This window comes from Merops nubicus, unplaced genomic scaffold (genome assembly GCF_000691845.1).
Source record: "Merops nubicus isolate BGI_N331 unplaced genomic scaffold, ASM69184v1 scaffold10851, whole genome shotgun sequence".
NCBI classification, from domain to species: Eukaryota; Metazoa; Chordata; class Aves; order Coraciiformes; family Meropidae; genus Merops; species Merops nubicus.
This window is the reverse complement of record NW_008587606.1, coordinates 25,794-50,790: the sequence shown is the minus strand read 5'-3', so window position 1 is coordinate 50,790 and position 24,997 is coordinate 25,794. Positions and strand designations below refer to the sequence as shown.

General features: G+C 37.9%; 1 protein-coding gene across 1 annotated transcript; it reads left to right on the top strand.

Annotated features, from left to right (window-relative positions):
- The first annotated feature begins 7,186 nt into the window (after positions 1 to 7,186).
- On the top strand, positions 7,187 to 24,785 carry HNRNPLL (heterogeneous nuclear ribonucleoprotein L-like). The gene is made up of 12 exons (XM_008948980.1): positions 7,187 to 7,299; positions 8,469 to 8,706; positions 11,465 to 11,550; positions 13,819 to 13,915; positions 14,016 to 14,088; positions 18,009 to 18,080; positions 19,772 to 20,007; positions 20,168 to 20,289; positions 20,684 to 20,885; positions 21,829 to 21,886; positions 22,003 to 22,101; positions 23,982 to 24,785. Exons 2-12 carry the CDS (start codon positions 8,476 to 8,478, stop codon positions 24,035 to 24,037), a joined length of 1,332 nt encoding a protein of 443 aa, XP_008947228.1. The 5' UTR covers positions 7,187 to 7,299; positions 8,469 to 8,475; the 3' UTR covers positions 24,038 to 24,785.
- The last annotated feature ends 212 nt before the right edge of the window (positions 24,786 to 24,997 follow it).

The following is a 24,997-nucleotide window of genomic DNA, read 5'->3' as shown; positions in this document are numbered from 1 at the left end:
GGGCCGGGCGCCGTGCTCGGGCACGCTCGGGCTGCGCGGGTGATTGTTCCTCCCTGTAGCCGCCTGGGGAGAGGGACTGAGCTCGCAGTCTGCTGGATCTGCGGGATTTGGAGTTCGCAGTTCTGAGGTTGTCTCTGTTCCGTGGGCAGCTTGTCGCCTTTTGGGATATTGCCATCGCAAGATCTGTGCTTGCCCTGTTGCTGAGTGTAACTATAGTAACGTAGAGCGGGGGAAGAAAGCGACGCAGGAGGGTTCTTTCATCCTTCTGTTTTACCTTTGTCTGGCAGCATACGGCAATAAGGCTGATCAGGAATGATTACCTCCTTTAATATTCATTTGTATTTCTGCTTTCTTCCTCCCATGAACAATGCTAATAAGCAAGCTGGCTTACTAATTTTTTTTTTTTTTTTTTTGCTATATACCTTGTAGTCTTCATGGATTTGTATCTGAAGTATTAAGATAGTCCTTGACTTATAAACTTGGGCTAACAATACTTTTGTGTCTACTGTTTGATTTCTTAGCTAATTATCCAGCTGATTGTAACCATTTTTCTTCTTGATGGCTCTGTTTCTTACTTGAAAAAGCAAGATCAAGAAAACATTGATTTAATGGCAGAACATGAAGTTTAGAATATCTGTGTTTCATGACTTGTTAAAATGAGTTTGCATAGCACTGGGATAAGTAGAGAGAGCATTTGCTGCTACTGTCTTTCTATCAGTTAAACCTCTTGAAGAGGCCACCTGCTAAATTATTACAAAAGTTCTATGACAAACTGTGACAAAGATAGGTCTCTGTAGAGAACCATTTTAGTTCTATAGTTTCTTGTGACAGAGCATCATCATCTGTTGCAGCCTAGGCTTAGCAATGTGCTCTGTCTTAAAGGCAGGTTCTGAATGAAATCCATATGCTTGCTTCAGTTATCTTGAGATTTTGTCACATATGAGAGCTGGACTTCATGCAGTGTTTCAGGTAGGGGCAAGATACTGCTCTTGCCTTTTCCTCTTTTCTGCAGTGTTTTATGAAATTGACTAGTTCCTACTTTTTTCTCTTTTTCCTTCATTCTGGGTTCTGTCTCTGGTTGTCTTGTTGACCTCAGTATCTCAGTTTATCCCAGTTAATGTGCAGGACACGGTGCCCTGGCCCTTTAGGTAACAAGTGCATGGATTCTGTCTGTAACTTTACATTTTGGATATCAAGAATGGCATGTGCTGATTCTCCTGCATAAAGAAACTGAAACAAATGTGTAGGAGGTCAGGAGTACCAGAATTTTTAGGCAGCTCGTTGTGCCAGGTGCAGTGTGCCTCAAAGAGGTGCATTGCCACTGGATGATGGTTTATGGGCAAAGCTGTATTCACAGGACCCCTGTTGGAGGGGCAGAATTTGTCTTGATAATAGAGATCAAACTAGTTTCTTAAGAATAAGCTTTAAAATCAAGTGGATATATGGAGCATAAACATCTGGGCGCTTTTGTTAGTAATTTCATGTGGGGCTTTTAATAGCAAAATGCCAGCATCTGTTCATTTGAGTTGGTTAATGTAAATTTTTGTTTCCTAATAGATTAAAAAAATATGCAGGAGATTTATTTGTTGTGTGACAATAATTTGTCTCCAAGGAAGTGTTCTTAGCTTACAAAAGTAGTATGTGGTTCAGGGCAAAAACAGATAAGGTGAAGGTGGGCTGAGAGGAGGGAAGAAGTGCAAGTATCCTGGGTTACTCAGAAGAGAGCAGAAAAAGAACAAGTGAAGTAGAAGGAACTATAGGAATTGGGGAATTGGAGAAATGGGAGAATGGATGACCAGGGTATAAAGTGTAGAAGTCTATTAGCCTCACTGTTGGGTGGTTTGGTTTTGTTTTTCCCCTAACATGTGTCCTAGAATATTGGTGAGCTGTACACTCATATGGATTATATATCTTTTTTGTATAAAAGTTGCTTTATGATAGGCCCCTGCTAACAGGTTGATGGTGTCTCCCTGCTGGGCTATATTATTATTGTGGCATTTTCCTGTTCCTCTGGAGTTGTTTCATTGGGTTTTGAATAAGTTCTTCCATTCTTTAAGTTTTGTGGTTTTGTTTTGAATGGGTGCTTATGTATGAGATCCACATGGGCAAATCCACATTTTATTTTGCTTTTCTCTTTCCTGTTTCCCCCACCCATGTGGACATTCCTCATAGTCCAGAGGTACCTTCTTCCTCATGGCTCATCTCAAGGCTAAGCAGAATGGAGAGCCAGGAACAGACCAGAATGTTGATCAGGGGAGGAGTGAGTAGGAAGTGGTCTTGCAGAAGTATTCTGTAGGAGAAGAGTATAATTTGGAAGAATTACTTTTACAGGGACAGTGCTGAGTGGTGGTGAAACCATGGCAGAGGAGTCATAACTGCAGTGTGGCAGAGTCATGATGCTGGGAGGAGCTGCATTTGAGGGTGTTTGGAGGGCTTTCCAGCTCCATCCCCTCTCCCTCCCCTACACTTCAGTTTTATTGGTAAATGTTCTGTTTATGCAACCTGTTTTTTCTGTAGCATCCACCGGCCTCATTGTCTCTGCAATATCTATTTTTAAATATTTCTATGAAGTAAGGAAGATCTATTATTGCCGTTTTTAGAGTCAGGGAAGTGAGATGTGGTGTCTAAATACAAAAACATAACTGCAAGCCACTGCAAGGTAAGATAGGGATGTGAACTTGCAGCTTCTCCACTACCCTGATGTAATTTCCCGTGCACAGTGTTTGTGCTTTGCGGTCAATGGAAAGAGCTCACTTTGCAACTCAGCTGCTTGGTGTCTGTCACAGGCAGTTGTGGTAACAGTAGCGAGATGGCAACAACTTCAGATCTTGACCTATTTTGCAGCAACTTGTTCATATACATCTATTTCATAAATGAAGTACATCCTAGAAGTCAGTTATGGAGTATGAGTAAGTTGTCCTCCCTCCTTTGTTCTCCATTAAAACAAGTGACCGTTAGTTTCAGACAGGTTCTTCCAGCACTTCGTGTTGAATCTCCTGATGATGCTGTGTTACGTGGAGTTTTGGTTTAGAGTGTTTGGGTTTCTCTAAGGGGGTATTCAGATTGCATTGAGCAGAGAGGACAATAGAGTGTTCAGTTGGAAGGGACTTAAAATGATCATCTAGTCCAGCCAGCGCCGCTCCAGCGCAGATTCAGAGTCGGCAGAAGGTGTCAGAATGTAGGTATGCTGTTTTGTAGCAGTTGTAATCATTGAAAGGACACAGTGGCACAGTGCTGGGAAGAGGTATGCATGAAACAAGAGAAACGATACCCCAGGCTCCACATCCAAAACAAAACTAAATTGCCAGGTAGCCATTGAGAATTAACCCCCCTTCTCCTGCCTAGCACAACCCCACTCCAGCCCCTTCGAGGTTGTCCAAAAAGGTAGTACAAACTAATAGAACTAAGGTGAATATACTGACTGGAAAGTGTCTAGAGAAAGGATGAAAGACACTTTTATGTGCAAACAGTTGGTGCAAAATTCCTAATTTGGAATTGGTGAGCAAGAGAGACATCATTCTAGAGCCCATAATGACACTCTTCCTCTTTGTCAACGTCAAATTGTAATTCATTAACAGGAAACCAGTGACATATTTAAAATGTTGTCTAAAACTGTGTCATTCACCAAAGAATGAATGTTCAAATGCTACAGCCATTCTTTAAAGCTGCTTCTTTTGCAGTCTATGTAGGGGAAGTAACATTTTTGTGTTTCATCTGCTAGGTTCTGTCAGCACTTCCCTTTGTGCCTCAACCCTCTACAAGAAGCTTAGTTTCAGTGTTAAGCATTTTTATGTTCTTGGCTTCTTTATTCAGAGAAACCTTTTCTATCCTTGTTACTGGTCATGAGCATGTAGAAAGGAAGCCTGTTTCTGTTATTTATTTGATAATTGCATTTTCTGTCCAGCTAATGATTTTTCAAGAAAGTGTTCTCAAGCTTTAAAAAAACCTCAAGCCATATATGTTAATGGGTAAAACACTAACCTTACCTACTCTGTTCTGGCTTTGGTGGAGTGCAAGTGTAGCATTGGAGTTTTGCAAGGGGTTTTTGTGCCATTGTGGGAGTTGGAGTTACTGAAAGACTCCTTTGTAAGCAAAGGATTACTGGTGGTGGTTAATCAGTATATGAACAGATGCTTTGAAGTAGCCTTTGTGTGCTAGCTGTAGTATGTGTGGTTTTCAAGATACAGTGACTGAGATCATGGTCAAAATCCTGTATTTTTTATATCTGGGGGAAAAAAAAATTATGGCAGCAGTTGGTTGAGTTGTGTATGTTCTGGTGTTAGCTGTGGAGGTGCTTTACACTTACAAACATTTGATTTTTTTTCATGTGGGCTAGTGGTTTTATTTCTCCTTTTAGAGGAAATCAAGGATTATTCTAGATTTGCAGCTGTCAACCTGCAGTATCAAGTGAAACTTGTTTGGTGTGTGTGTCCACCCTTCATGAAGGCTTTTTTGCACTCAGCCGTATGCCTGTGATACGTTTGTCTTTCACCAACATGCTCTGTGAATCTAGTTTGCAGTTTCCTGGCTTAGGACTGACTTACACGTGGTTCTTGTGCTGCTGTTTACTGCTGCTGGTTAGAAACTGTTTTGGGTAAATTGGAGGCCATCTGATTTGGCCATCTATAACCTCAGTGGTTTTATCTGTATAAATTTGTTTCTGAAATGCTGTGTAGATAAGTCCTTAATTTCTGTTGTGTGATTTTATTTTTAATTTTTATTTTTTCATTTTTATTCTATGCTTCTGCACAAGTTACTACAATAGCAGCACTGTTAGGGTTTTTGATTCTTGCTGAATCTCCTGCTATACAACACCTTACTAAAGGATGCTTTCTGTTGGTATTATGGGAGAAAATCTGGCTTGCAAAGCCAAGTGTTTCTTTAAATACAGAAGAAGCTGGTGTTTCTGAGAGTAATTCCAGTTGCAGAAGTGCAGATGCCTGTGTATGTGCATGTAACATGTATAATGGATTTGAAGTATAAAAATGTCTTAATTTTGAGAGCATTTGTACTATTAGAAATATTTATGTCTTGAGTGAGGAAGCTTAAATGGATGGCTAATAAGTAAAAATACGAAGGGATATGCATGACAAAGAAACATAAAATGAAGCTATAACTGAAGATTGAACTGGGAAGGAGAGGGAGAGAGAAACACTCTTAATTCATAATCCACTCTGTAAAGCTTGACTTCATGTATGGGGGTGCTAATTAAATAAGGTAGCTCTTTATAATGAATCTTCGCTTCAGTGAGAAAATAATTGCTTAGATTTGCTATCTGATTAGACAGAAATATTTTTAAGTGAGATTTCTGGAATGCGTTAAAGAAAATTAAAAAAAAAAAAAGAAAATGCATACCCCTAGAATTAACTGTGATCTTAACATAGTAACAAGTATGCAGGCAGGGTAATGAATAATTGATTTAATAACTTTTGATTGTTGTGTAAGCTGTAAATAAAGAAAGGTGCCTGCTATCTTAACACCTTAGTAATAGACTTTGCAGGAAAAGCTGGTTGTTAGTTTTCTTCTGAAGGTTTATTTAGGTGCGTCTTTCAGCTTTGAAAAGTGTCTATGTGGGTAAAGAACCCGCAAGCTGAAAATAAAAACCTCTGTGTAGTTCTTTCTGCAGTTCCCTAAGCATTTGCAGTTCGAGGTATTAACCTTTTATGACTACTTTGATCACTGCTGCAGAACTCGGCTGATTAATTCAGTCTGTGTGGTGTCTTATGCAAATATCACTACTGGTGTTTTCCCACAATTGTCACCGCTCTTATGCAGAGAAATGTCACTTAAAATGCTTTCATACTGCAAATGAATAAAACGTAAGCTAAGCTTAGAAAATTACACAGCAGATTGTTCTGATGTCTGAGGAAGTCTGGAGTGCTGGCTTTTGGTTCAAACAGAATGGTCAAATGCTTTATTAAAAGGAAAAAACATAATCGTTTGGGGAGAGCTGTGTATGGAACACAGCAATAAAACACACAAGATTCTGTTTGTAGTTATCTGGATGTGTTTTCTCCTTGAAAGAGAGGAATATCTGTAGCAGTAGTAGCAATCATTGTGGGTACTCAATTACTGAAGCTAAATGCTCCTTTGTGCTACAGCTGAGAATCTTTCTCTAGTTCCAGAAGATGCTCTACTGCTACTTAAAAAAAAGTGGAAAATAACACAGCTTGATCTTTTACATCAAACACATTGATGTAATTGCTAAATTTGAACACATCAAATTTACACTGCTGTTACATGTATGAAATTTGGGTGCTGGCAATTACAGTGTGTATTAGTGTGCCCTTCATTCTCTCAAATCTGTATCTCTTATTGGCTTACATAGTTTCATACTTTTTTTCACCCCATGTCTTAAAATATGTAAGGTAGATTTCAGCCCTTCTTCAGGCTTTGTATGGGAAGATCAGCTGGTCAAAATTTGAATTCTTCAGTAACAGAGAACAGAGACTATCTGAAGGGATAGCAGTAGCTCTGAAAAATGTTCCTAGTGAGAACTGTGTGCTAATATATGATTGCTGAACCTGGTAATGGCAGTCAGCCTGTGGGCTGGAAGAGAGTGTGCCCATATGTACAATGATTGAGAGGCTGTAAAAACCTGTATGAAGAGTGTTAAGAATTAGAAGGGAGGTGGGTTTATTGTAAGGCTAGTACAGAGCTGCCATTTTCTTGCATTGTGGGGCATGGCTCTGTATACATTAAAAAAATAATTTTTCATTCAGTTTACTCATGGCCCTTGTTTGCTTTTGCCTTTTTACCCCCCAGCCTGTCTCAAACAAATATTGTCATAAACAAACTTTTATATTTGTTTGTCAGAAATACTTTAGCTATTATGCATGTCCAAGTATTTTTTTAAAATGCTTTAAATAAATAGGGTGGAAGATCTCTTGCAATTCAACCAAGTGTTAAAGAGGCTTTTTTTTTTTTAATATTAAGAAAATCTTGCCTGTGCAAACTCATTCATTAAATCTGCAAAGCATTTTATTTTAAGAATACTTTAGCAACTGTACTTGGCAATCTGTTTGGAAAGAAAAGTTAAATTATTTAAAATATGCTAGGGTTATACATTTAGATGGCTGCTTCTGGACCTACTGTATTATCCGCCAAATATTTAATTTTAGTTAATGATAGCAGTATTCCTTGTTCTGATTTGAATTCTAAAATGTCATTTCATGTCTAGGATGCCGGGGGAAGTCATCACAAAGTCTCAGTTTCTCCTGTCGTCCATGTCCGAGGGCTGTGTGAATCAGTTGTGGAAGCAGATCTGGTGGAAGCTCTTGAAAAGTTTGGAACCATATGGTATGTCAAGCAGTATAAAGCTGTGTCTCTGCACAAGTTGGGAGCATTACTTAAAAGTATCTTCGACCTCTTTAAGTACATCATGATAGGCATTTGAAATCCAGAAGTTAGTTAATAGTACAGTATAAAGGTTTTCTAGCCGTGTGGAGATCCTGTGTTTCTGTAAATGACAAGTGTGCACAAGCAGAGTGACACTTTCTGCATGCCCTAGTGTCTGCTCTCAGGCTTCAGTAGCACAACTAGTCCTGTCTGTAGTGTGAGCTGTGGCTAAACTGAATTGGGGAACAGCACAAGGGTGGTTGTCTTGATATGAGTGAAACCACCAAAAATATGGATGGGCTACAGAGCAGGGGATGCTTTTTTCCATGGCTTAGTATGGGAGGAGTGCTTGTGATGTGGTAGGACTCTTCCGAGTTTTGAGCACTTCGTTTTGGAAACATGCATTTCTTTTCAGATAAATGCATGTAGTGAAGTCAGGCAGGGTTTAGTAAATAGTACAACAATATTTTTCACTACCATAATTTTCAGATAATTGAATTATAATTGTATCAGTATCTTGATATGAATAAATAAAATGAAGTAAGCAAAAGCTTGTTCAGGAATACAAATAGGTATATTTTAGCCTCAGGGTTTTACTTTTTGCAAACTTAAATCAGCTGACAAAGCTTCTTGAGTTTGTCTGAATTTGGTGAACTAGCATGCTTCTGTTTATTTCCTCTAAGGTAGTTTTGTGTCAAAAATAATGATTTAAAATTTCTTAGCAACAGCAAAGATGTTTAACGCATTGACTTTGAATGTGTTTTATAGTTTGTTTTTACTTGGATCCTTTACCTCATAAATGGCTTTAGCAAGTTTTTTTTTCTAATACTAATTTAGTTCCAGTAAGTTAGTAAATGATTAACTGTTATATTGACTGAATGTTTTTATGCATTAAACTTTTTCCGGAAAACAACTGCTTATTACTTATTATCTTGTAGCTGCATTTCTGTTTTGTGCAAACAGTTTAGAAATGTGTTGACCAGGTTTGGGAAGCATGAGCAGGGAGACTTGCCTTCCTTTTATGTCCTTGCTAGGAATTGTTTAGTAAAAACATATATAACGGTTGTGACATTTTTGAGTTGTTTTGAATAAGCATATAGAAAAACTTACTGTAATGTTTCTCTCCCCAGCTATGTCATGATGATGCCATTTAAGCGGCAGGCTCTGGTGGAGTTTGAGAACGTAGAAAGTGCAAAGAAATGTGTAACGTTTGCAGCAGATGAGCCTGTGTACATTGCTGGGCAGCAAGCCTTTTTCAACTATTCAACAAGTAAGAGGATTACTCGGCCAGGGAACACTGATGACCCATCTGGTGGAAATAAAGTTCTCCTGTTGTCAATTCAGAATCCTCTCTACCCAATTACAGTGGTATGTTTGTTTGTTTGTTTGTTTTTTAAGTAAAAGGCAGGGAGCAGCAATCTTTCTTACAGTATTTCCATTGTGTATTGCCTGATAAAATTGTACACTGCTGAGTCCGTTAAATTCATCTACCAAAGGTTTACACTGTCTTCACATAAGTAGCAAGCATGTTCTGGAAAAAAAGCTTTTTCGAGATGATTCAGTCTCATTGTACAGATATGTTGCAATACACTCGAAGGCTTCGGTGGTCAGGATTTTGAAATGTTTAAGTTGCTGCATGCTTCTGAAATATTTCCAGATGCGTTGCCACAACATAGGAGTATCACTTAGCTTTTAGGCTCTGAGTGGTGTATGTTTAAATAGCAAGTAATTTTTCCAGTGGGAGGGGTTAGTTTATCGTAGTCCTTCATTCTTCAGTATTTCCTTTGCTGAAGGTTGAAACCAGTTGCTGTTGATCAACTCCAGTTTGGAATCTCCCTCACTTTTATTTGGGCTGATAAATTTTCCTTTTCAGTATTTCAAGTCATAACCTACATACAGTTGCATCCTGATTTATTGCCATCTATTTATGGCACAGTGGCATGTTTTTTTAACAATACAGATAATTTTTGCTCGTATCTAAGAATGCATGTTTTCTCCTTGTGTTTTTCATAGAGATTTTATAATACAAGTTGAATTGCATGGAAATATTTCAGGAAAAAGTTTAAAAGTTTGCTTTATGCTTGTTTCACAGTATTACAAGTCTGCTTAAGTTACTTTTTCTTAGGGGAATGCGTAGGATAGTATGGATCAATCAAAGAGTTGTGTGGAACCATATAACTTAACACAAGTTTTGTTTAATGTGTTGTATATTATGTTAACACATTGATTAAAACTTAGTATTCCTGAAATTACTTCAAGCAGTCAGTTCTGTAGCTCATCATATTTCATCAGTGTTTAAAAACATACCTGCTTTGAGCTGTGTGAACAAATCCACTAAGTTTAAAGTATTCGTTACATGTGACTATAATATAGTTTTTGGGTATTACATTTTATTCATGCATTTAAATTCAGCAGGCATATGCAGCTGAGTTGAACATAGATGCTTGAGGAAACTGGTAGCAGAAGCATTGTTCTGAGCTGGGAGAATTTCAGGGAAATGCTGAGGATGAAGCCTTTAGCACAGTAGCTCCTTTTTGAAAATAAACAAACACCCCCTCCCAAAAAACCTCTTCCTTTCAGCTGCCCCCAACTGTTTGCCTGGAGTATACCAAAGAACACTAGAAGCAGACAGATTTCCAGAATTACTTGCAGGCATCAGAGCTTGCTGAAGGCAGTGTAGACTAGTAGAGTCATAGCAGCTGGGAAGAGCAGTTGTACCCATAACAACCAGGACTATGATGAGAAAAAATAAAATCTCTGCACTTGGCCCACAGGTTAAAGAAACAGTTAATTTAGGAATGTCTCAGGCAAAGTCTGCATTATTAAAAACAAACATCACCAGACAAATAAAAATCCCAAACCCTTCAAAACCCATGAAACCAAATACCACCTCTTCTTCTTCACCACATTTCTCTCCTTATATTTGAACAAGAATTAGACAAAATAGATGAAAATGTGCAACCAGTTTTAAGCCAAAACTGGCTGGATGGCTGACCAAAGAGTTATGGTGAATGCAGTTAAATCCAGCTGGTGCTCAGTCACAAGTGCTGTTCCCGGGGCTCAATATTTGGGCCAGTTCTGTTTAATCTCTTTATCAGTGATCTGGGTGAGGGGTTTGGGTGCACCCTCAGTAAGCTTGCAGGTGATACAAAGCTGGGCAGGACTGTAGATATGCTTGAGGGTAGGAGGGCTCTTCAGATGGACCTGGACAGCTGTTGGAACATGATCTAACAGGTGAATTGTTTCAGGACATCACAGTTCCTTTTTTTTATCAGTTTCTTAAGTATGAATCTTGGGAATTCTGAGTATGGGTATATAAACACTCTAAAATAAACTTACCTTTCCTGGCCAGAGTCACACTAGAGACTAGTTTCTGGTACCACAATGCCTAAATTGTTACATGTAATCAACTGTTGTTTGAGATAATCTAAGGACCACATCATAAGCCTGGCCTGATGTGCAGTAAGGCGAATTTTTCTCCTTACTGTTGGTCCCCTTGCAGCACTGAAGATGATTCCTTATAACATAGACAAGTGCTGGTGAAAGCAGAGTGTTAACAATGAATTTACATGAATCCAGTGTTTCCTGTCAGAAGTTTTCTCTGTTTTAAGTGGAGAAGCATAGCAGCCACCTGCAGTGTCTTTGGTTCAGATGAATAGAATGGGAATTGTCATTTTGATAAGCTACCTAAGCTTACATCATGAACTGCCCCCAGTAAGTCTTGAAAATGAACATGAACAATTGAAAAACTACACAGCTTCTGAAGTCTTATGTGACAAAACATGCTACAACTACAGTGTCACTTTGTCTCTTTGCTTTAGTAGAACTGCTGCAGTGCTTGTTTAAAAGGGAGCACAGTTGAAAATTCTTGTTAAACTAATGTTTACATGAGTACTTCTTACAGAAGTTACTTCCTGTTTTTCAGATTTGGCTGCCTGTGCTGTATTAATCCATAAAATGCTAATTGTGAATCTATAAATTGTACAGGGAAAATCTGTAAATGAAAAGTTAATGAGCTTTTTCCTCACTCTTTGGCATTGAAGTGCCAATGGAAGAAAATGTTCTGTGGACCTGAAGTGTCTGAAATTTCACATCTGACTACATATTTTTTTTTCTTTTTCCTTAGGATGTCTTGTATACTGTGTGCAACCCTGTTGGAAAAGTTCAACGCATTGTTATATTCAAGAGAAATGGAATACAAGCTATGGTTGAATATCCTTTTTGGGGATGATTTTTTTGTTTTGTTTTGTTAGGGGTTGACTGCAGATGGTATTTAACATGAGAATGTCAGAAAAATGCTGTGTAAATTTGAGACTAAATTATTATTTAATTTCTATGCAAGACATGGTAATTTCTGTGTGTCTACAAGATATAGCAGTTACACATTCCATCTTTATAGGAAAATTGCATTGTCAGCAACCATCTTGACCAGTCTAAGGCTCGTAATTGCAGACATGAAATATGTCATAGATTTGACAACACATTATACACAAAAGTTTCATGGCTTCTGCCTGTGTTTATACTTAAGAAATGGGTAAGGGATTACAGAGGTGCAGCTACTTCTTTACAGTCTTAAAATAGTTCTAATATATACTGCCTGTTTTACTTTTCTCTCTTAAATAAAACATGCGGCCAACTTAAGCCTACTTGACCTGTTTATCATGTGTTGAGGAAATTCCCTGCTCTCTTATCCTACTGTTTACTGTATTTGTAGCACCAAGTTGTACAGGGGATGAATGTTCAGAGTTGTTAATGTATTACTGTGGTTTGCAAAGTCCAAAGTCTGATATGATTATGCCTTGGTTCATAAAACTCTGATAGCCCTCTCAGAGATTGAACACCTAATTTTCTGAGCTGTTACCTTGACAAAACTGTGCCAAAATCTCAAATTCTTTTGTGATTTCAGATGCCACTGATGTGGGAGGCTTTATTAGTGGGTCGCTTCTGTAACGTATGACTTGGTGTCTGCATTGATGATTTGCCGCACAGAAAGAATTAACCTAACTGCCATAAAAACAAAATAATTGCTGTTTATCTAGGTAGAAGACTTAAACTGTGTGCCCCAACAGACAGCATGTTCATTTATTATGATAGCGTGTCAAGTCTGTGGTAAGCAGTGTTGTCTGAATTAGATTATTTGCACAGCTGGGAGTTACTCTGCATCTTGCTAAAGATTAGGGAAGTTGTGGGGAGTACCCTGCACATATTCTGAAACTGCCATACTTCTCTTCTTTGAATTAGAGTCTGCAACGTGCCGTTTATTAAAAACACAAACAACTAGCAATTGAAAGAAAACTCATAAATGTGAACAAAGTAATGCAACAGTGTAGGTAAATGGTGGGGAGGGGAAAAAAGTGAGCTTTGAGACTTTTCAGCTTGTCTGAAAAATTAAAAAATTTACTCAAATTTCAGTGCTAATCGCAGTACCCATTATTTAAGATACGCTCCCACAGGTCTAGCTAGTGTCACAACAATTTCTTGAAAGTCTGGGAAGCTTAATTTCTCTCACTCTGAAATTCCATAGCGAACCTACATCACCCTAGAAGTTTGGCTGCAGAAACGTGGTAAAACACAGGGGATATGCAATTGATACAGACTACTTCAAAAATGTCACTAAATTATATCAAAGGATGGTGCAAAATGTCAGGTGTGCTGCAAGGCTCAGGCTTTCTGACACCTTATGTTACTGAGTATGTGTGAGGTCATGGGTTGCCATGCACCAAGGCTCAGGTATGTTTTTTCTGCTAGTCATAGAACTGATCTTGGGAGTTTGTAGAGGATATGAAATAACCTACATGTTGGAACCTGCTACATGGATCTGCCTTGAGCAGTGGATTTAAAGCAATCTGCTTGTTCTAGTTTTAGATGCAAAATGATTATTTGTTCATTCAAAGTATCTTAGTTCTGTAGCTTTATCTGGCTAGGAAGCCAGATAAAGGGTGTACTTTTTCTTAGTTCTTTTCACTGTAAAGTAACTACAGAGTTCATATTCTCCCTACCCACAAATCTGTAGCTAATGCTAGCTGTGAGAAGGGAAGTATTGTCCTAAGTCACACCTTCTCGACCTCAAGTTCTGACCCCTTCCTAAATGATGCAGCTTGAGCTTTGCCTTCAAATATTCTCTAGGCTTGCTGGCAACTTTGTGTTCTCTGGTGAAAATTACAAAATCTACCAGAATATCCCATTCCAAATGGCATAAGCTCAGAGCATAAACAGAGCTTTCATCTGTATAATTTAAGAATTTACTAGTTTATGAATGGTCTCCTCACACTCTGCTTGCATCTCCAAAACAGACACTTAACAGAAGTTGAACTCGTGTATGCTTGTTGGTAATTTTATATTCAAGTCTGTGTAGAGCTTTTGTAAGATATAAAAAAATAGAAGTATCTGCAGGCTACAAAAAATAAAACCATGCCAGAAAAAAGGGACATGAATGAGACACCTGGGGGGGAAAAAGAAAATCCTTAACACGATGTGTATGTTTGAGTCGGTGTTCTGTGCCCAGAAGGCGAAGGCTGCACTCAACGGAGCTGATATCTATGCAGGATGCTGCACACTAAAAATTGAATATGCAAGGGTAATTCTTGGACCTTCTGTTTTCATTTTACTATTAAAAAAAAAAACAACCAAACCATAGTCAAGACATAACCTTTTTTATTTTTACTTTATTTGAACAGCCAACTCGACTTAATGTCATTAGAAACGACAACGATAGTTGGGACTACACTAAGCCATATCTGGGCCGACGAGGTAGGTTCTCCTATGTTACTGCCCTAGATGTTTGACTGTACTAATGACAATCCTTTACACGGGTCAGGCTGTATGGCAATAGTCATTTCAAAGCAAGCCAGCGCTGCTGAAGGCTGTGCTCACAAGCCAGGAAATTAACCCTGAGCCCTAGTGCCCCCTACTGCCGAGTGCTTGAGCCACTTAGTTCAACAAGGAGCCCACACCTGCAAGCACCTTCGCAGTTCTCAAGGACTTGCATTTCTCCAAGCAGCTCTCTCTCTTTGGAGGAGAGGAAACCTGGTACAGACTATTCCTTACAAACTACAAACTTGCACACTGCTTCTCCTTCGAAAGGACTTTTCCCCTATGTTGGACAAGGCATTAAGAAGGATAGAGGACTTCAGCAGGCTGACTCTACACTTCATCATGCACCACATCGGCATCAGCAAAAATAAAAAATAACAAACAAACAAAAAACCCTCTGAAAAAACTCACTTGCAATTCACCTTGTCTGCATACTGCATGCACCACCACCACAAGTTTTTAAAGGAGGACACTTTCAGTACTTCAGATTTGTATGGGATGTATAACATGATAGACTGTACCCATTCTGTTCAAGTTTGTATGTATGTTGGTCTTATTTCCCTTAAAACTACAACCGAAAAATTGAGAACCTCCAAAATTAAGAACCTCTCTTGTTGATATCGTTGACATTGTAATCTTCTTATTACTTGCTGTATATGAGAGTTGCATTCAGTCTTAACAGTGTAAATATTGTCTGGTAATAGGGAAATTTAATCCTTATCTGTAGATAGTTGGAACTGAGCAGTACATTATCAGTTACATCCCCTCAGTTATATTTAAGTATTAAAATAGGGAGATTCATAATTGGTCCAGTCATACTGTCTCTTACAGTACTCAGCTGTAAAAATAATGCCAGTGCTTAACTCATGTCAGTGGAAACTATGATTATATATGTAAAGACAAACTGCTGTGTAGTCTAACTCCTGTAAAGTGTTTATTTAAAAAAAAAAAAGAAGAAATAAATCTGTAACTATTGAGTGCAGTATTCAGTAACTCATGTACAATAATGTGTGCAATGTAAAGTTAGAAAAGTGAAGACAATGTGTCCAAGATAGAACATCTACTTATCAAAGGCTATATGAGAGCCAGGGCTTTTTGGTCATCTCAAGTGATAAGCACTTCCAAAATAATTCTGCAGAGATGCTTGGCTTGTAAAACTGTTGTACAACTGAAAACTTAGGGCTTGAATTTTCAAATGAAGTTCCTGTAAAAAGTTAACAAGGGAGCTACAGTATTGGTTGCAACTTGTAGATTATGACTACTTATATGAGGATTAAATTTTTTTTTTTTGTCAAATTCCTGAGTTAAAAAAGGGATTTTGAAAAAACTCAAGGGCAAGAAAAATATTGTGAAGCTTTGAATCTGAAAAATCGGAAGGACTAATTTGACTCTCATATGTTTTGATCAGTGCTTGGAAGCTGACTTGCAGTATTGTGCATCTAATTACATTATGTAATTGGTCTGCAGATAGATATGGCTGTATGAAGTAAATGTTCCCCAAGCTAGAGAAAACAGTGGAAAATGAAAAACTTAGGATACTTAAAGCTTGCTCTTTCTCAAGAACGCTCACCCTACTCTTTTGTTTTCCTTTTGTTAATTTGACAGTCCATTTTCTGATGAAAACATGAGGAAAACAATTAGATTTGTATTATGTATATATTATACTATATTGTATATAGCATAATTTTTCACTTACTATGGCCCACACCCATTTATCTAGAAAATGGGAATATGAACTGTGGAACGAACACTGAAATGTACTTGAGGAAGCAGGCATCTAGAGCAGTTTTGCTCTTAAGTTAATCCAGGACTTTTTTTTTTTACTTTATTTTTATTTTTTGAGAGAGGGAGTTTTTGTATTTTTGTGCTTCAGCTTACTCTTGCAGCAGCAATGTTTGGCTTTAGAACTTAATGTGACTCAAACTGTGGGGATCTGACTGAAACAAACAAGATCTTAGCTCAAAGGAATTTCATGCTGAGGACAGGCATAATATATCCTTCCAGAATTCACACACACAGATCCCCCTAAGTCTTAGGAATGAAATACATTTTGCTAATGATTTTGTTCTTTAAAGATCTGGTTTTAGTTCTTTATGGTAATGAATTACAGACTTCCTCATAGTATTTCTCCACTTCCTAACAAGTGCCTGCTGCTCTGAACCCATGGTGCATTAGATTGAACAAAACCTGATTTTTTTAGCCAGAAAGTTCCAACTGTAGTTTGGAGCATTTCTTTTGGTGGTAATACACAGTGACTCAAAGACATGATGTCAAAACAAAACCAAAACCCAACAAACTCCAAAATTAAACTAGTTTATGAAGAATCTTACATTTCAGAGTTATTTTTAACACAGATTGGTTCTCTTGTTTCAATGCCTGATTGCACTGGCATTTGTACTGGCACAACTGAGGGACTTTGTTCAAGGACGGAACAAGTGTGGGGCAAGGAGACAGCACTGGACTTACACCATCATGAGGAGGAAATATTTGTCAAACTGTGTTCTCCCAGAATTCTTCATTGGAAGAATATAGTCCTTTATATATTACTGTATGCAGTTTCAAAGGATTTAGCTCCACAGGCTGGAATTACAGATTTGATTTTTCTGAAAGGTGATAAATGCATACACTATTAAGTGCCCAAAAATATTTGATATGACTGCCCATTTGCTTTCTTGAGCCAAGAACCAGAGCTATTACCCTGAAAAGGGACTAGAAAAACAAAACGACAAAAGTAATCTTTTTCTGTACACTTGAAGGCATTCAGCACTGTTCTCTCTTCAGGCTTTATTGCCAAACTAAATTCCTGACTTGGAACCTGTCCTCAAAATTCTGGGCAGAAAGGGAACATGTGTTTTCATCTCCCACTGTTGTATTGTCTAATAGAAATAGTTCCTGGTTTTCAGGGGAAATATCTCCGGCCACATTGGGCTGGAGTTGCCATTTTCAGCAGTCATACTTAAATTTCATGGGAACTGTTGTAACCTGATAAATGTCTTGTCCCATTTTTTCAACATGGCTTTTTTAACAGGGAAAAATCAAGAGTTGCTTACCACAAAGGTATCTGGAAATTTAGATTTTCTTCGTTCCTGCAGCATGGATCTGGCTAGAAACTGCAGCTTTAGCTGTGATGCACTGCTTTCCTCCAGTAATGTAGACCCCTTGCTTAACTTTATATCCTAGAGAACTGGGTTTTCTTGAAGGATTGAGCATTGTTTAAGTGCATTATTCAGTGATATTTTCTTCAGTCGAACTGTTGTGTGTTGCTGATAATGCAATAATGTACAATCCTTTCAGCAAGCCCATAAATCAGTAGGTGTTCTGTAAATATGTATGTACACATATGTAATGCTCTCTGTTTACTGATTATGAAACCATGTAATACAGGTTGTTGTTGGCTTATGCTGAAACTTCTTGAAAGAAGCCCACTTTGAAAATGTGTTGCTGTTGAAGCTAATATTATGATTCAGGTACTGTCTTTCAAAAGTACTGCATTTCAAATTTGTTTTAAGAGACACACAGGTAAATCCTGCTGTATGGTGTTATCTATACTAATGTGTGGTGTCTGTTTAGGAAAACTATTGGGTATTTCCATAAACTTTTAAATGTCTGCATCTCCTCATTGGCCACTGCCTCAAATCAATTTAAGTGCATTTTGTTATACAGATGGCAGTCTTTTAATTTTGGTGTCCTGGGCTACAGCTTATGGTTTTAGACATATAATGAATGAGAAATTGCTTATAAAATTAACAAGGAGTCAAATTACTTTTTTTGCTCCTTAACTTGAAGCTTTGTGTCTTAACTGGAGAAATGAGTAGTTGTGCATACTAAGCTGTTTTCTTTCCCTTCCTGCATGTTAGACAGAGGGAAGGGCCGCCAGAGGCAAGCTATTTTGGGAGAGCACCCATCATCATTTAGACATGATGGTTATGGTAAGTAACATAGGATAAAAGATGGTTATGATTTCTTTACATCTTCTGTGGAATTCTAAATATTCAATCAGTGCTTAACTGTGGACCCCTACAGCATGAGAGCAGTTCACTAATGTGCTGTACTTGTGGTGATACCAGTCTACATTCTGAAAATGCTAGTGATTCACTGAAATCTGTGTGCATTTGCTGCTGTACCTCTTCCTTTCACGGGCAGTATCTGGCTCTACAAATTTATTCCTTGGGAGAATGTTTCCTTTCAGTTGCCATCACCATAGCAATGGATGGAAAATGACATCTGTACTGGGAAAGCAGCTTTCTTCTAGAAAATGGCAACATAGCTTGATCAGTGGTTGGATGCAACACAGAGCTCTCTGATGTTCTGGCATGCAAAGCTGTGAATTGTGGGCCTTGTGTTTCTTCTAAGTTAGCTAATTCTGGAAAGGTGTAGCTGTGTGCCTATAGAAGAATGACGTTTTGGAATTAGTGCTGTAAAGTGCTGCAGCTACCAGTGCCATCTGTAAATGAGTATCTGTCACTTTCCTGTGTTGGACCAAGACCTCAGGATGGAGAAACTCATGTCCCCAGTTAGATGGGACTTTTGTAGTTATTCACTCTCTTAACTGTCAGGTGCAATATGATTTGGCTTGCCTCTTTCTTTGCAAATGTATTTTGGATATTCTATAATGTAGGTTGACCTTCTACCTGCTCTTTCCAAAGGTTCTTCAAAACTCCAGAATTACAAACTTCCACTTTGTATTCACTGATGTTCTTTCTAAATCCTTTTTATGCACCCTTCTTTCTTAAGTATCTCTTCTCCTATACCACTGTCTCCATCTCATAACTGGTTTTTGCTGGGGAAAAAAGGACAATAGGTTCCTTTCATACCTGGCTTATGTGAATTTCACACTATTTCCTGTCTCAGGAGATCAGAGATCATCTCCTTGGTCTGTAATACTGATGTTTTCTATAAACCAAAGTATTGCAGAGTAGTATGTCTTTCTTTTTTCTTTCTTTCTTTTTTTTTTAATGAAGAGAAATTGTTTATTTAATTGAAACTTCTGACTTTACCTGTAGTGGAAAATAGGATGGCTTCTTTTTGCTTTAATGCAAGGGTTTAACTATTCCTGTTTCTTCCAAGTGAGCTGATTGTAGAAAGGCAATCTTCTGACTTAAATCTCTTGTCTCTGAAAAGCTGTTTCATCTCCTCTCCTGACCTCTGATTAAAAGTTCACTTTTGGTTTGTTTTCCCTACTTTATAATATTCTCTCTTGGTGTCATATAACTCTGTAAGTAGACACATAGTATTGCTGAAGTTTTACTCTTAAGTATTTCTTCTGATAGGTTTATGTTCATATTTTGTATAGTGCAGGGAAGATACTATTTTTATAATTAATTAAATACCTTTTTTCACTTGTTCCATGGTATTGTTTTTGTACACAACTCTTTCCTTCTTTTCTGGTAATATAAGAAGAGACTTGGAACAGTAAAGGGAATAGAAGAGGGGGGCTGTCTTTTTGTTGTTGTTAATTTGTTTTTGGTGTTTTTTTTATTTAATTGGACAAAATGGAAACTGCTCTTAGGTTGTTCTCCCCCCTTCTTTAAATATGCATGACATAGGTGGGCTTTAGTGCATGATTAGGTAGTGAAAGTTGTTCCATACAATGTGAAATCATGGTCTTCCATCTCCATAGGGTCACACGGTCCCTTGTTGCCCCTGCCAAGCCGGTACCGAATGGGATCTCGGTACCGAATGGGATCTCGGGACACGCCAGAGCTTGTTGCTTATCCATTGCCCCAGGCATCCTCCTCTTACATGCATGGTGGAAACCCTTCTGGGTCAGTGGTCATGGTCAGTGGGTTGCACCAGCTAAAGATGAACTGTTCAAGGGTCTTCAACCTGTTCTGCTTGTATGGAAACATTGAGAAGGTAAGCCATAATTTATTAGACACTTGGAAACTACTATAGTAATTTTAATTGTTTTGGAAAAAGCCTGGCTAAGATAGTCTAAAAATATTTCCTATTATCTTTTAAAACTCTTGGTTGGGCTCTTTTGTTGCAATGTAATTTTTTCAACTATCTGTCTTAGGTGAAATTTATGAAGACTATTCCAGGCACGGCCCTGGTTGAAATGGGTGATGAGTATGCTGTAGAAAGAGCTGTCACACATCTCAACAATGTCAAGTTATTTGGCAAGAGACTTAATGTCTGGTAAATATGCTTTATCAGATTAATAGCCTATCGGTGGGCAGATGGAATGAGGCTACAGACAGACAATATCCCATTGTTCTGTTTTTGTTCGAGTTATGATTTCTAATTTGCAACGATTATTTATTACTATTTATCATTTTATTTTTATATGGGCATTACATGGATTGGCTGTTAATAAACTGTATTCCCTAATGTGTCTTATCTATCCTTTCTATATTTTTTTTTTTAAATGAAGGTGTCAAATCCAACCCATCTCATTTTCCTGTTAAAAAATTGCTGTAAAGAAATGTCAGCTCTGCCCTGGTTAGCTCAATAATCTGTATGCAAAGTATGCAAGTCTTAATTATTTAAGAAACTTTAACTGTGTGTGTATATATATACCCTTAAATCCCAGTGTTTCCAAGCAGCACTCAGTAGTTCCAAGCCAGATATTTGAACTGGAGGATGGCACGAGTAGTTACAAGGATTTTGCAATGAGTAAGAACAATCGCTTCACCAGCGCTGGCCAAGCATCTAAGAACATCATCCAACCACCCTCTTGTGTGCTGCACTATTATAACGTTCCCCTCTGTGTGACTGAAGAAACCTTTGTAAAGGTAGGCGTTGAAATGACTGACCTGCAGAGCTTTGGAGCTCTGGCCTGGCTTTATACTTGGGAAGGAAATAACTGGCATAGTTACAGCATAGCACCTGGAAGAGAACTATTTTTTAAGATAAGTTTGTAGCTTCTCTCTATAGAAGTTGCTATGTTTTCACAGTTCTGGCATTATTCTCTCTCTTTTTTTAAAAATTTTGTCTTTTACATGAGAAACAAGATTTTGGAAATAAGGTTGAGGAGCTTAACATGTTTTTTGTGGAGGAAGGGGAAAGACATAAAGCCACATACAGGGAATGTTAGGGTTACAATTCTCAAAAGATTTACTAACTCTCAGATGTTTAATGACTGCTAGGATGTTTTGGGATGGAGAGAAGTATAGGCCTGGAACAGTTTGCACAGTGGAGCCCTAAATGAGAACTCTGGATGCTTAAAACGTGCAATATAGGGCCTCTAAAGTGCAGGCAGTGGTAAAGCTGATGATGGTTCAGTGAGTTCTTAGTTCAATACGGATACTGTTTTTCAAGCTCTGTCTGAAAATTAACTCTGGTTCGTGACTGCTGTGCTTGTATGTACAAGTTCTGAGCCACTGTATGGATGTGGGAATGTAAAAAAGAAGAATGGGTTTTTTTTAAATATGTTGTTTTAGGTAGTAGTGATATCTGTACACTTAAATATGATTTTATAGGTGCAAAAATTTTTATCATGGACTAGGACAGACATAGGAACTTTGTTTTACATACTACAGCATGGTAGTCTAAAGAGTTATCAATCTAAACATATTTTTAAAATAATAATTTGCCATAAATTCTTGGAATAATACTGACTCTTAAAGAGTCAGTGTTTTCCTTTTTGTGTGTCTCTTCCAGGAACTTGGAATTTTTACTAACATTTTATGTGCACTTTTACTGGAGTTTTACCTCTTTATTTTATTTTTGTGACAGTTATGTGAGGATCATGAAGTTCTCAGCTTTATTAAATACAAAGTGTTTGATCCAAAACGTAAGTAAACTTGACCTCTTTGGAGAGTTATTTGAATTCCATTTTTTATAAGAGCATACACTGTCAGGAGTCAATACTGATCCACTCCTTCCCTTTTTCATTTCTCATTTTAACAGCTTCTGCTAAAACACTGTCTGGTCTGTTGGAATGGGAATGTAAGACAGATGCAGTGGAAGCTCTCACTGTACTTAATCACTACCAGATAAGAGTCCCAAGTAAGTAAACTTTACTGCTCTTACTGCTGTAAAAACTTTTTGTTGTTCTCTTTCATGTTAATACTGCCTTTCTAAAAGGGGAGGCAGCTAAAAACTGTATTGTTCTTCCTACATGTATATATGCTGTCTTTTTTATATATACATACATAACTGTACTATATATGTTGCAGTATACAAATACTATATATTTATATTACAGTATTTAATATCTAGTTTAGATTCCTTTAGTATCTAAATTGCACTCTTTTTTTCTTAGCTGAGTCAACCTACAGAACTCAAAATATCCTCTGCAACTTTGAAGTTACAGAAAGATGGAGGAAAAAAAATGGTTTAAAGGGCAGGCAGAAAAAGCATTAAAATTCACTGTCATTAAAATAACACCTAATGAATAATTTCTTACTGAAGCTTTTTGTATCTCTCACAATAAATGCAGAGCAATCTGCAGTATCTTTAGGTAGGTTGGACTTAATGATCTTAGAATCATTTAGGTTGGAAGAGACCTCTATGATTCTGTGATTCTACAACTTTGACCCCATCCCAGTGTCTAATACTATTTTAAACTGCCTCCTCCAGTCTCATGAATTTGACTCCCTGTCAAGTGTTAACAGTTCAAATCTTTCCTATCCTTCCCCACTTTTGTCCCTCTTCTCACAGAACCACAGCATGGTAGGGGTTGGAAGGGATATCTGGAGATAATGCAGTCTCTCCAGTGGTTCCCTGTTTTCCTTGAACTGGGGAGTCCAGACCTGGACAGAGTACTCCAGATGTGGCCTCCACAGAGCAGAGTAGAGGGGGAGGACAACCTCCCTGGACCTGCTGGCCATGCTCTTCTTAGTGCACCCCAGGATACCATTGGCCTTCTTGGCCACAAGAGCACACTGCTGGCTCATGGTTAACCTGTTGTCCACCAAGACTCCCAGGTCCTTCTCCGTGGAGCTGTGTTGCATGGGGTTGTTCCTCCCCAGGTGCACGACTCTGCACTTGCCCTTGTTGAGCTTCATTAGGTTCACCTCTGCCCAACTCTTCTGCCTGTCCAGGTCTCATTAATAGTCTGACTTCAGGGGCAAAATGTTTTTTAAGGTATTATTCATAACATGCTGTTCATAATTTCAGATTTATCTCAGTTTGGAAAGGTCATAACAGCAGAAGAGCTTACTCTTTCATCATGGAAAAAGGCAAACCCTAGTGTGTAATCAAATATAGCTATCACGGAGAAAGACAGTATTTTAAAATAAGGACTGCTGGTTAAGACTTGGTGTAATAAGATTGTCTGAGGTTGGCTAAACCAGGAGGACCTGTCTTCTGGTACCTGAGAGGCAGATGTGTGCTGCCATCTGTGAGTCTCTGCAGCCTTCCCAAACAGAGGGGGGTTGGTTTATACTTTGCTTTCTGGAGAGGCAGGAAGGGTGTGCTGGATATCCCACTGTTTTTTTCTTAGTCAAACATGTGTAAATCACGGCCAGTGCCACACCTTTCTGATGGAAATGGCACATTCTAAGTCTTGACTTCCTTAAATATCTGTTCCTTTTGTCTTTGAAACTGCCTGTTAAATGCTACTTTTATAAGTATTTCAGGCAGGAAGAGGGGCAGCAATAGTGGTAAAGTCTTGTGTGTAGTACAACTTGTGGAGTTCTGTCTACATTCCATTGTGACCAGCTCCATCACTGTTTTTATATCAGGAAATTCTGTCAGACTTACCAGTAACACCTACTTGCAGGTCATCTAGTGCCTGCAGGCCACTGGCAGGGGCAGGTGGGGAGGTGTGAGCCTTAAATCTACAGAACTGGTAAACTTGTCAGGTTATGGAAAGTGATTTTGATCAGCAGAAGAGCTATGAATTGCAAAACACCCTGAGTATGTTATATGTTGTCTCCTGACAGATGGCTCCAACCCTTATACCTTGAAGCTTTGCTTCTCTACATCCTCCCATTTATAGAGAAGAGGACAGCATGTTAAGAGCTACGTTCACCTTGATTTGCAAGTTTAAAACTACACTTCGTTCACAAAGCTCTAAAGTGGTTGTTCTAATGTTGCCTTGTTTCAACTTAATTCTAATATCTTTTATCTTGTTTTATAATAAATGGATGTTCCTTCATAAATACAAACCAGATTTTTTTCTTTCTGCCTCTGAGAAGTACATGTCGTAAGCTTACTACAAAGTTTGTACTTTGTTAGTGTAGTATCTTAAGATGTCTAAAAGAAGCACCAGTAGTATAAAACAAGATTGTTTCCTTCCAAAAATGAAATATATTTACATTTTCGATAATGTTAAAGATTAGCAAGTATTTTTCCATTTGTAGTCTTAACTGGCAGATAGAACTATTACATCAGAATTTTAAATGTAAACTTGTTTTTCAAAATGTTAAGTAGTGAAGTATGTTGCAATACTAAAAAGCTTGTATTTATAAAATGCTTTAATCAGGTTACCGTTGCACATACAGAATTTTTAGTAGTACAGACTTGATTTACAGTTCAAACAAAACTAATGTAGAAAATGAAGTATGTACATGTGTATGGTGTGAATTCATACTTATTTAAAGTGGTTTTGTTTTTTAAAAAACTATTTTCCATTTGCATTAGCATGATGCCATCTATAGCTAGTCCCACCGTAGGGGCCTTTTAAAAATTAAAATTGCAAGCCTGTATCAATGTGTTCATCCTCATTTTCCATAACTTAAACCTTTGGTGTTTAACATTCTCTTGACATTTTTTTTTTAATAGTGGCTATGACATACTAAATGGTAAATTTGGATATGTTAGAAGATTGATTACAGTAGAATCCAAGGTGGTAAAAACAGTTAAAACAAAAAGCAAGCCCCACCATACTTTCTCATACCTGGACAGTTAATTTGATGGGGTTTTTTTTTGTATGATTTATCTTCCATGTCTCTTAGGA